The sequence below is a fragment of the Idiotropiscis lumnitzeri genome, chromosome 1 (assembly GCF_059441095.1).
Source record: "Idiotropiscis lumnitzeri isolate Australia: NSW breed Sydney's pygmy pipehorse chromosome 1, RoL_Ilum_1.0, whole genome shotgun sequence".
In the NCBI taxonomy this organism is placed as follows: domain Eukaryota; kingdom Metazoa; phylum Chordata; class Actinopteri; order Syngnathiformes; family Syngnathidae; genus Idiotropiscis; species Idiotropiscis lumnitzeri.
In genome coordinates this window covers 39,125,036-39,137,547 of record NC_142391.1, presented here as the reverse complement: position 1 = coordinate 39,137,547, position 12,512 = coordinate 39,125,036, and the positions used below count along the sequence as shown (strand labels likewise).

Genomic DNA, 12,512 nt, shown 5'->3' with positions numbered 1-12,512 from the left:
TATTTCACAGGCTGTTTGAGATTCACAGCATCCAAGTTTTTCATTTTGTTAACCTGCAATGGTTTTAGATGTGCAACAGAGGTCACTGTTGACTGACTATACAATACAATACAACTTTATTTATATAGAGAATTTCACAACATCTAAAGTGCAATAGAAATGTAAGACAGCAGTTAATTAAGATGGTGCCGTGTACATAGTTTCAATAAAAAAAGAAATTGACATACACATTTTGTCCATATTTAAACAAGGTACATTTGCCATGTATCTTGTTCGGATGTACACAGTCATATGGGGGCCCCTTAATTTAAGTTGCCCATCTCTGGTATAGATTCTTTTATATTCATTTTCATCTATTGTTGAAATAAAGTTTTAAATCATTGTGGATTATTGTTTTATTTTATTTTTTTATTGTTAATCAATGCAGCGATCCTTAACCATTGTGCTATGTGAGCTTAAAGGGCTGTAGGAAACTATCTAATTACACCTAAATGCGAAAAGTTATCTTTGTTCATCTTATCAAATGGCTCGCAGAACAATTAATTGGTGTTCCATTAGACGGCAGGAGGTCCACCGATGTATATACCTGTTACCTTTTTGCCCCAAAAATATTTGTTACTCATTCATTGTCTTTTTATACAAATAACGGTTGAACTAAACGCGTCACGTATAGAGCTATTGGAAGTGTATTGATTCATATACTGTAGCTGACTTTTACCCACTCGCACCAGCTCAGTCAGTAGCCCCAAGAATGCAAATTACCCTCTGATTGCAAACAAAAAATGGTTTTAAAGTTCTGCAGAAACTAACATCGCAGAAAAGCATTTCATTGTCATTGTCCAGTCTCTATGTCGCTGGGATGGATAGATGAACAAAGATACTGTAAGTAAATCATTTTCAGGCCATTTAAGTGATACCGAATAGTTTCCCGCGAGCGTGACATGGCACTGTCACTGTAATATGTAAAGCAACCACTGCTCCACATATGATGCGGTGCAGTTGCATCATTGCAAAATCTAGCCAAAATAAACATACTGCAACTAATTGAGTTATCTGTTATCTGTCCTTGAGTTGACCTTTGTGTTTTGATGAGTTGTGTTGTTTCCGACCTTTTTGAATGTATCACGTGACTCACTGGACCCCAGGGGTGTGAGAGAAAGAGAGAGAGTGCGTGACCCGTGTGTGCTGATGGAGAGAGTTACCCGGAGTTGCCTTGGTTACGGGCAAAAGTAGCCGTTTATGAGAATAAAAAAAATTATAATTTAATGGAGGTCTGGCGTGTGTCTTACTAAGACGCTACAAACCGTTAGATCAACAACTTTGAATCAAGTAAAAATCATTAACAATTAAATGCATTTTTTTCGTTTGGGTAAAAATACACAGAAAAGAAAAACGTATTTTTTGTTTATTCTTATCATCATAATTATAATAGTTATGAATTATTTTCACCTTGGACAATCCTCCCATTCAAGTAGTTCCTGTACTACGGAACATAGTATTTTGACCCTGTCCACTCGCCATACTTTCACATGACTCGCTTTGCGTGTGACTGAGTAGCATTCCACTCGTTTTGTTCCTCTTGTCAAACCATTTTCACTGGTGTACGGGCCACAACAAAACGTGAAACTCCTGTGGATGTAATTGATTAAACTTTTTTTTCGATTCACGAATTTATGTTTGGAATTTCAGCAAGCTTTGTTCTGCAACATCGTACGCGAGCTGGGAAAGCATCGCCGTTTTGTGTTTTGGTGGCGGAGACCTGAAAGAACTGATGGCGGCATAATACATCCATTCAGACCATGGCGGAACTTATTCTGCCGGACTCCAGAGGGTAAGACCCACCTGTTGTACCTTCTACTTTTTCGTCTATACCTCGCTAAATGTTGCCCTCGTTGGTACAATCTATGTTTGGGATACTTTTCTATTGTTACAGGTCACCCACGTCTCTCTTGCGTTAGTTTTCTTCCACTTGTTAAATGTATCTTGAATTCGTCTGGGAGATTAAAAACGGGCGGCACGGTGGACGACTAGCTGGCATGATGGCCTCACAGTGCAGAGGTCATGGGTTCGATTCCGGCTCCGGCCTTCCTGAGTGGAGTTTGCATGTTCTCCCTGTACCTGCGTGGGTTTCCTCCGGGTACTCCGCCCCCCCCCCAAAAAAAACATGCATTGCAGGTTGATTGAACACTCAAAATTGCCCTGCACTGATGGATGTTTGTCTATGTGTGCCCTGTGATTGGCTGGCACCCAGTTCAGGGTGTCCCCTACTTACTGCCCAAAGACAGCTGGGATAGGCTCCAGCACCACCCCGCGACCCTAGTGAGGAGAAGCGGTACAGATAATGGATGGATGGAGTTTAAAAACACTGAAAGGAATCATCCAGCCAGGATGATTCATTTTTCAACAACACGCTCAATTTATGTATCCCCTTTTCAGGAAAATTATATTAGCTTGCATTTCCCATTTTATCAATTTGTTATGGAAAATTCAGTAACTAAATAATAATTTGAAAACCGCCTACTTTAAAGAAGAGATATGGCCACACCCACTCTTCTCCCTCAGTATCTGTGGCACAAAGTCGCAGGCATGGATGTTAAGAAGCTAATTTTGTTGTGCTAACGTCGTCTGTTTAGCAGCCAAAAGCTAATTGCTGCCAATTTTAACACCACTGCAGCACCTACAGTTTGTTGGTGCTGAGTATGTGGGGTGTAAACAACCGTGGCTGGCTACTAGCTGCTTCCTGACACTTAAGAATTTTTTTTTGCGTAGCTAAATGTCCACAATACAACCGGTTGGGGTTCGTGTGTGCATTCTTGCTGTTGTCTGCTTCAGCCTTTGTGTGGTGGTGATCACATAAGCTCACGTTTGATGTCAATAAATTCAAACTATTGTGAAGAACTCGTTCATACTTTCACTGGTTGAAGTGGACAAGAGCAGTAATGTGCATTTGAATTTTGGTGGCGATCAGGCGTCGTTTTAGACAACAGAACTGACAATTCGAGCATTATTACCTCGCTTGCCTCCCTGTTGTGACGTAGACAGCTTAGACGGAAAAAATAACTAGCCCAGCTCCAAATGGGTGCATGCCAATTTTTCGTAAATCTCAGCCCCAAAATACCCTTAAGCCACTACAGAGTTTTTTTAGGGGAGTGAATTTTAGCAATGATGTCATTTTTACATCCATACTTATTATATAAGTGCCAATGTTAAGATCAATCAAGCGTCCCTTTAATGAGTGTGTAAAAAAAGCTTAACATCACAGAATGTCAGAAAAATGCAGTGAATCGTCACTAAAATTCACATGCACATATCCGCTTCTGCCCACATCAAAGCAATCGCCAAAGTAGTTTGAATTTTATGGGAATTAATCGTTTTTTTCTCCACATAGCTTAATGTCACTTAATTGTAGAAAACTGTGACAAAATCGCCACCAAAATTCATGCGCACAACTCTACCTATGCCCTATGACTGTTCAAAACTTGATTGTTTTGTTTTGCTTTTGCTGAAAAAGTCAAGATTCGCCTGGGAAAAAAGTTGTTCACCCATTATGTATATAAAGCTTTATATGTACCAACTAATTCGGAAATGTTGTGGGATGCGGGACAATTTAACAGAAACTCATTCTAATATGTTTAATGCTGGAGCCTGTCACCGTCTTCGAGCGGTAGCCTGAACCCGAACTGGCTGCCAGCCAACCTGTTATGCATATAGAGGTCATTATGCTTTTATACACATACTCAGTGTACATTTACCAAGTTCATACTTTATATCAATGTTAATATATGCCCCACAAATTATACAAATATCATATTATCATGTTTAGGCTATATTGATTTCCGGTACTTACAAAATACCAACATGTACTCTATTTTATTTAAGTTTAAGTTCAACAGTGCAGATGTTATCACAAGATTATTGGAAGTCCTTGTTATATTTTTTTTCACGACACATTTTTACACTTGTCTTTTGCAGGTGTTTTTTTTTCCTATATGATGGCTCCAAGGTGAAGGGAGAGGGGGATCCAACTAGCAAGGGGATCTGTTACTTCTATCCGGAAGAGGTTTGACTGATGGAAAACTATTGCCTAATGCAGTTGAGTTTGTTGATGTGTAAAAGGATAACTGGGATAAAATACGGTACATATATTTGCTGCAGACTCCGATAGATAAGCAGGAGCTACTTTGTGGCCAACTTGCCGGAGTGGGCCGTTGTATTTCCGAGCTTTCTTACTCTCCTGTGCGCCTTCTGAGGTTGCGTCGCCACAAATTTGCAATCCACATGAAGGAAGACTTCTTTTGGGTGAGTGGGTGTGTGATGTCTCAAGACCTAGTTATTAGCCTGTGATAGTTGACCTTTCTTTCTCTTGGTTTTCCTCCTTCAGGCTCTGGGCTGCTCCATGGAAATGCCCACTGTCAGTGTCTGTGAGCTACTGGATAAGATAATAAACCTCTTTTGTTTCTACAATGGATCTGTCCGCCAGAGCTACCAGGTACTGTCTTAGTAGCCCTTTTAGATTGTGAGCCTAATACACTGAAACTAAAGCAAAACAATAATGATCACATTTTGAGGTGACTCAAAAGTGTTTTATGAATAGTGCATGGCAATCTTGAAGTAGTAAAGCTCTTGTTGGCAGCGCATTTTGTACAGGGGCCTTCAGTATTAACTTATGCAGACTTGACAACATATATCATCCTTGTACTGTTTACAATCAGTATTTTTCATTTCAGTAAAATCCGTCACAGTCACCAGTGATGTTTATTATTCAATTCATTGATTTGTACAGCTCTCTAGAGACGTGTTATGCTAGTTGAACTTGTCTTGCGCTGACCAACCGATCAGATGACATAGAAATGCTTACGTTATTGTAGACCAACTGGCTGGTGCCATGAAGTAAATTTGGAAGGAGGTGGTCCCATTGCTGCCAGCATTATTGATTCTTAAAGGCCCACGCAAATTCGATTGACATTGCAGAAATCTGTATGGATAAAAAAATAAATCCAACATCCACATGTAGCACTGGAAGCAGTTCTACCTTGAGAAAAAGAAATACATTAAAACAAGTTCATGGGACAACGATTAAAATTATTATAAATGTCAGTTTGGCCTTCTGATATATTGGCCAGCTGAGAAGGCCTTGCTGGTCCTGACCTTCCACCACTAAAAATAAGTGCTCATTTGTGTGTCCCCCCTTAGCTTTATAGTCGGGAAACCTTGGCTGTTCGGTGGTCAAAGTACCTTTCAAACCTGCTCGCTGGACCTTCTGATCTTCATCACGTCTTCGGCTCTTTGACTACTATTGACTCGACAAATGTATGTCAAGATTCATGCATCCATACATTTTCCATTTTGCTTGTCTTCTTTAGTGTTGTAGGTGAACTAGAGCAAAAAATACACAACTATTCATACTCACATTCACACCTACAATTTAGAGTTTTAAATGACCCAAAAATGTATGTTTTCACAGTACGGAAAGAGTAAACTGGAGTGCCCAAAAACATGAAAAGAATTAACAATTTGAACGTTGCATAATTTGAATGCAAATGTTGATGCACTCGAACTGTATCGTTGCTGCTCATGCATGAGTCGAAGCAGGATATGACTGTCTCAATGTCCTGTGTTATTGAGCAATACCAAGACATGCTTCTGCATTTATTATTTCTGATACGGGCTCAAGTGTGCAATGCAAATTTGCTCTCATGGGTTACACAAGGTCACCCCACAAGCTTTTACAAAACCAGCCCTGTGGCACATCACATGAGCTATCCATCCATCCATTATCCGATCCGCTTCTCCACACGAGGGTTGTAGGAATGCTGGAGGCTATCGCAGCCATTTTCGGGATGTAGGCGGGCTACATCCTTGCCAGCCAATCGCAGGGCACACAAAAACAAACAACCATCCGCGTTCACAATCACCCTTTAGAGTGTTCAGTCAACCTATCCTGCACCTTTTTGAAATGTGGAGGAAACCAGAGTGCAGGCACGAGGAGAATATGCAAACTTCACTTAGGAAAACCGGAGTCCGGGATTGAACCCTCTAAACTGTGAGGCAGACATGACAACCAGTCGCCCACCATTCCGCCTATCATGATCTGAGTAATGATATAATTAACAATAACATGGCACACGTGGTTGTATTGCTGACATTATTACACTATTAACTGTTTGAATGCTTTCACTTCAATTTTTGGTTCATGTGGTGTTGAGCAGTATTTTGGTCCTCAGATTGACCCTCTTCTGCTGCTTAAGGCCGCCCTCATTCTACAGGCCTGCCAGCGCTGCCCTCTGGTGTTAGCAGGCTGTATTCTTTTCAGAGGAAGGTAGGTTGTCGAATAGACTGCTCCCAAGAATGAAGAGGTGTTATTTTTTTTATGCATTCTGTTGTTATGAAGTCCATTTGGATTTTTGTCCAGACTATATTCTTCCACCTCTCCTCCACAGAGTTGTGAGCACACAGATGTCCCCAGATGTTACCATGAAAGTTATGGTTCATGAGAGTGAAACCTTCAAGGTGAATGACTCATTAATTTATTAGCTGACATAACTGTGGGAGGTGCGTGTTGCCCAGGTTCGAATGCGTGTAGATTGCATGTTCTTCCCTTGATTGTGTGGCTTTCTCCATGTACTCTGGCTTCCTCCCGTGTTCCTAAATCATGTCTGATTGGTTAATTGAAGTCTCTAAGTTGCCTAGATGTGAATGGTTTGTCTGTATGTGGCTTATGACTGATTGTCAACCAGTCCAGGGTGTCATCGATCTCTCTTCCAAAGTTATCTTAGTTAGGCTGTAGCTCACCCTCGACCATTGGCTGCTATTGTTGTGAAATGCGCTCTATAAATAAAGATGTATATATTGTGTTGCGGAATGTGGTCTTGGGCAGGCCATGTCTATAACTTTGGTATGTGCTCAATCGGTGTTAGATTTTTATGTAAACAAATAAAGTAATGATTTGATGTTATGAAGTTATTAAAATGATAAAGCATTAAAGGTATAATTCATTAATAACTGGTGTGTTAATACAGTCATGAATCAAAGATTATATATGTGTACAGTACTTGTTTGTGGTTGTGACTTTTGACTTGTCCTGTTAGGGGTCTTAGTAATATCGTCGTAGTATCCTAAGTTACTTCAGAATACGCTCAGCTCCCCTTTTATTTAGTACACTTGTACATCCATTCATATTTTTATTTTCTATACTGCTGGTCTTAATTGGGGTTGCAGGTGAACTGGAGCTTATCCCAGGTAACTTTGGGCTAAAGGTCGGATCGAGCTACACCCTGGACTGGTCACCAGCCAGTTACATTGCACATGTAGACAAACAACCATTCACACTCGCATTCACAACTCAGGACAATTTTGAGTCTTCAGTGAACCTAGCAGTAATGTACGGGATTTGGAATTTCTGAGGAAGCTTGACTACCGGGAGAAAACCCACACATGCACTGGGATTGAGGACATGCAAACTCTGCACAGGAAGGCCGGAGCAGAGATTCAAAACCAGAGCCTCAAAACGCTGTGGCAGACGTGCAAATCTTTCTTACAGTGGGCTGCCTGTCTGATCATGTAATGGCATCCAAATTGACGCTGTCACAGTCACTTCATTTAACAATGTTTGTATTCTGTTGTAGTTTGTACCGTTCTAGACTACTGTATATTAAAACCACTAGATACACGCAATGCAAATAATTATTTTGCTTTTTAATTCAATCCAAAGGATGACATTACCAAATGATGTTGATTTGCATGTGTGTCTGTATTTGGACCTTTTTCAAACAAGCAATTCAGTCACGCAGTACAGATTGTATGACTGCTTATGTTTAGTCATGTTTTCTAACCAAAAGAGGTACGCTTGTGTTTTACATTGCTGTTTAGGCGCAATCGCCCAAAGGCCCGAGCCCATCAAGCTTATTCGGTGATGCTGTCAGCTCCACTTCTGTGTTCCTCACCATGTCTGAACTTCACTACCTACAGTCTGTTCCTGTTGACAGAGAATCATGGTACTGTACATATATACCGATAATAGGGTGTCATAAGTCATATTTAACTACACCACATCATCAGTAAATTTGGACAATGGTAGCATGAACAGTCAAATTAGCATAGCAATTGCAGCTAGAACTATCTCTTTGGGGGTGGCATGGTTCAGTGGAAGACCCTCCCTTGATTCGAAGTGTGTGTAAATACATGAAAATACTCTTTGTTCTTCCCCAGGTCCCAGTCTACTCCGAGGAAAGACTCTTCCCTAAATAAGAGCCTGTCAAGGACGCCATCCCATACAACATCTACGGAGTCTATGCCTTCAGATCAACCTTCCTCCCAAAAGAGAACCTTATGTCCTCGCTTGTCGGCATCGGACGACTTTGTTTTCGGCCCGGTTCCATCGCAGAGCGCCACTGATCCGGTCCGGCATAGCTCAGATGGAGAAGCCTCCCATGAAACTAAGGGCGAGCTTCTACAAAGTTCCACCTATGATAGTTTCCACAGTAGCGGAGGTGACCAAGGTGACTCGGAGCACAACGCAACCTTCAGTGGAGAGGTTGGAGGCGCATGCTGTGGAACAGTATATGACTCTGGAGAGACAGAGCACTGCAATGAGGAGTCACACAATCGCATATTAGGAGGCTCGAATATAGATGGCAGGGGGACCAAGACTACACCCGTCGACCCAGATGAAACCCCCCTGGTTCCCATGACACTTTACCTGCACAGGGTCAAGGGTCTTGTGCTAGCCTTGCTGGTGGAACCTCACTTCTTATGTGACCAAGCTGCCATGGAGGAAGTGGTAAGAAGCAACCTGTTTCATCATACCGGGTCTGACTTTAAGCCACGATGTGGTAACGCTGTCAGAGACGGTACATGCACATGGAGTCATGATATAATATGACGCGTTTTTGTGATTTTGTCATAATTAGCAACTTTATACCATTTTATTTAAGACTTTTTTGAATATATATTTTTAGCATATATATATTTTGAAAAAAAAAAAGAAAATGTGTTGATTTCATTATTGTATCTATGAAAAATCCATTGGCCTGGTTGGGCTTGCATCTAGAAGTCACGTGGTAGCCCGACAGTGCCTGAGTTGGAAAGGTTATTTTAACAAAAACTAACGAAATAACTACAACTAAAATTGAAAAAAACATTTTCATGTATGATACAAAATAAAAATTAAAACATTAAATAGATAAAGGAAAACTAACTGAAACTACATTTTGTGTTTCTAAAACTTACTACAAATAACTATAACCATAGCAAAAATGTGCTTAATATCGTCCTTGTCAATTATTATCATATATTAACTTTAATTTTAAGTGTGTTTTTGGGTATTGCCATACGTCCGCACAGAAGGAAAGTCGAACAGTCATTTGAGAATTGTAGTTTACCGTGCTTTATTAGGCAATACACAGTGACTTTTTTCTTCTTTTTAAAATAATGCACTTGACAAATACTCAATTTACTGTATAAAAAAACCCAATAAAAAAGCTGAACTAAAACAAAGCATTTTCTGACAATCAGATTACTACAGACCTACTCCATAAGTAATTAAACCTAACTATTTAAATAGATGGGCGACTGGTTATCACAATGGCCTCACAGTGCGGAGGTTGTGGGATCAAGTCCAGCTCTGGCCTTCCTGTGTGGAGTTTGCATGTTCTCCCCATGCCTGCGTGGGTTTTCTCCGGGTACTCCGATTTCCTCCCACATTCCAAAAACATGCATGGTAGGTTGATTGGACACTCTAAATTGTGTCCAGGTTAATGTGGCACTGACATCAGTGTTTGTTTTGTCTTTTCTTTTTGTGTGCCCTGCGATTGGCTGGCAATCAGTTCAGGGTGTACCCCACCTACTGCCGAAGACAACTGAAATAGGCTCCAGCACCCCCGCGACCCTTGTGAGGAGAAGCGGCTTGAATAATATATTAGGGCTGTAAAAATTAAAACCTAAACTCAAGATTATTTTTTTTAATTAATGGGATTACATATTTTAACTCAGTTAACTCAGTTTTATTTACTTAAAAAAAAATTGGCATATCTTGGTAGGCCAAATTTAAGCACTCTGCCATATTATATATAATACAATACAACTTTATTTATATAGCACATTTCACAACCGGCTGTACATCTTCAGCACATTTCAGAACAAAACACCCGGCTTAAGTTACCACTAGACCTTGCAAACCAACACTGCTGGAGCGCGGTGGTTATTACTAAATGTACTGTTTAAGTTTTGAGAATTGTTTCTAAGAATAATTCCTGTAAAAATGACTCCATGTGGATTGTATTCAAGGTTCAGAAAGAGCTATTAGAAAAGTGTTTGATTCAAAATTCACTCCATATTTGGTGATTTTGCATTAATTACTATATATTTAAATAAATACATGTTAAGAGCCTCCCAAAAAATAGTAGTAGAAAAAAACGCAATTCAGAGCAATTCTGAAATTTTTTGCGATTAATTATTATCTAATTGCTTGACAACACACACACACACCCACATATATATATATATATATGTGTGTGTGTGTGTATATATATGTGTAACAACAAAAACAAATTACAATATATTTTAAAAAAATCCCAAACTATTATAATCCAGATCCTGTGACACGAAAAGATGATGACCTTTTTTGACTGAGTAGAAGATAAAGAAGCTCAATAATAAATTGCATTAGAATATTTTTAATCCTGGTACTATCCTTCAAATTTAAATTTAAAAAATGCTGCTGGCGGTTATGAAAAGTACACGAGTGCACTAACTTGCCATTGTGATGCTAATTGCTGGGCTTTGTCAGATAGTCAGCTCTACCTTTATGGTTTGTATTCAGTATCACAGCTGCTTAGCATCGCTAAATGGACTAGAGGCCCATCTCAGAAGCATCTCCCCGGGGGCACCGAGCACTGCAGGACCTTACATCTTCGCCCACTTTGACTGCGCTCAGAGCACGCTAACAAGTGAGGACTCATCATTTTTCTTTTGACTGATTTTTTTGTTATCATTAGTTTGTGCCACTCAGGACTGTTATCAGCATTCCTTTGTGCAGCAGGAGAGCTTGTCCAGGTTAATGTGGCACTGACATCATTATTGTGTGTCTGTGTAGCCAACCTGTCTGGTCGACCAGAGGGAGCCCCCGAGCGTCCTTTTGTCAAAGCTGCCTCACTTCTTCACTCGCATTTCTGTAACACTGAAACTCTGCAGGAGGCTATTATCAGGTCGGTATGCCCGTGGCTGGTGATGGTGGTGCTTTGGATTGGCGGGGGCTGGGGGCCTTTCATGGCTCCTTTCACAGAGGGTGGGGGGCAGGGTAGGATCTGTCATCAAGTCTATCATCGCAACATAGCGTTCCCAAACTGATGCTCATCTTCCGTATGTCTTTCATGGGGGCATTGTCACTGCAGGAACGCCACCACTGCTGTGTATGGTGCCCGAAGTGCGGCTCACGAGACCTATTTCCTGCAGCACGGTGTCACGCTGAGGAACTCGGGCATCCCCAACCACCAGGACAGTGCGTTCTCCTTGCCCGGCAAGGCTCGGCATAGACTGCTCAAACATGGCGTTAACCTACTCTGACGTGACAGAGCCGCTCCATTTCACAGCAGGACTTCAAAGTATTTAAATCCTTTTCAACATGCCTTTTAGTAAACCTGAATGTCAAATATTTACATTTACAATGTTTTCCAACTCTCATTCACCTTATTTAACAATCCTTTGCATTGAAAATAATATTAAACTTGTTGCATCAGTGCGTTACAATTTCAAGTATTGTTCATTTGGTGCAAGGTCTATTTATAATCTTTACAATCAAGTACCAAGATCTTGATCACTGCCAAATCATTTTCCTCACTTTTCTTATAAGAGATCATTTACACTGCTAATGAGCCTTGTTTCGACTTTTATGCCATGGAAACAACGTGCTCCTGAATGCCATTCATCAATTTGCGATAGTGCTTTACCTCACTAGGGGTTTGTTTGAGTCTGAGTTTGTCCCAGCTGACTTTGGGCAAGAGGTGGCGTACATCCTGGACCTAACAATCTTACTTGTAAGTGTTTTTTTTTTCAGATTTAACGTTGAATTTATATAAGGTAGAAGCTGATGGCTTTTATACCGACACAAAACACATTGCTATTACGGAAGCTGCAGCATTATATCATCAGAGGCCAAGCATTGAACTGGTTCAGCAGCTACCTACATGGAAGGGAACAGGATGTTTCAGTGAAAGCTCTTATTTCATTCTATAGAATTATTAAACATGGGATTCCTCAGGGGTCCACGTTGAGACCACTTCTTGTTATTCAGCACATCAATGACTAATACTTCGAAAGTGCTCCGCAAAATCTTTTTTGCAGATTTTTTGGGGGGAATAAACCTTGATGAATCACCAAACTTTTATAAATCATATCTCTCAAAATATGCGGCCCTCTGTATTAAACTGAGATTTCCTTCCACCACCAAAACTCCTTACCTTATATAAACCCCATATGTGTTAATGTAATGTAATGTAATTTGGTACAACACTTTC

General features: G+C 40.5%; 1 protein-coding gene across 2 annotated transcripts; it reads left to right on the top strand.

Annotated features, from left to right (window-relative positions):
- The first annotated feature begins 1,504 nt into the window (after positions 1–1,504).
- hps4 (HPS4 biogenesis of lysosomal organelles complex 3 subunit 2) lies at positions 1,505–11,745 on the top strand. 2 transcript variants are annotated; one of them, XM_088306327.1, is made up of 12 exons: positions 1,505–1,831; positions 3,973–4,060; positions 4,156–4,299; positions 4,382–4,489; positions 5,194–5,310; positions 6,225–6,319; positions 6,441–6,510; positions 7,870–7,994; positions 8,209–8,779; positions 10,820–10,946; positions 11,093–11,204; positions 11,391–11,745. In XM_088306327.1, the coding sequence occupies exons 1-12, from the start codon at positions 1,800–1,802 to the stop codon at positions 11,560–11,562; spliced, it is 1,761 nt and encodes a 586-aa protein (XP_088162453.1). In that variant the 5' UTR covers positions 1,505–1,799; the 3' UTR covers positions 11,563–11,745. The 2 variants fall into 2 exon arrangements, with proteins under 2 accessions (XP_088162453.1, XP_088162463.1); XM_088306337.1 differs by lacking the exon at positions 5,194–5,310.
- The last annotated feature ends 767 nt before the right edge of the window (positions 11,746–12,512 follow it).

Excerpts from the sequence above, each read along its gene's own strand:
- hps4 (XM_088306327.1), top strand. The coding sequence starts at position 1,800 with ATGGCGGAACTTATTCTGCCGGACTCCAGAGG. Across the intron at positions 4,490-5,193 it reads CTGTCCGCCAGAGCTACCAG|CTTTATAGTCGGGAAACCTT; the intron begins GTACTGTCTTAG and ends GTCCCCCCTTAG. Across the intron at positions 8,780-10,819 it reads AAGCTGCCATGGAGGAAGTG|TATCACAGCTGCTTAGCATC; the intron begins GTAAGAAGCAAC and ends GTTTGTATTCAG.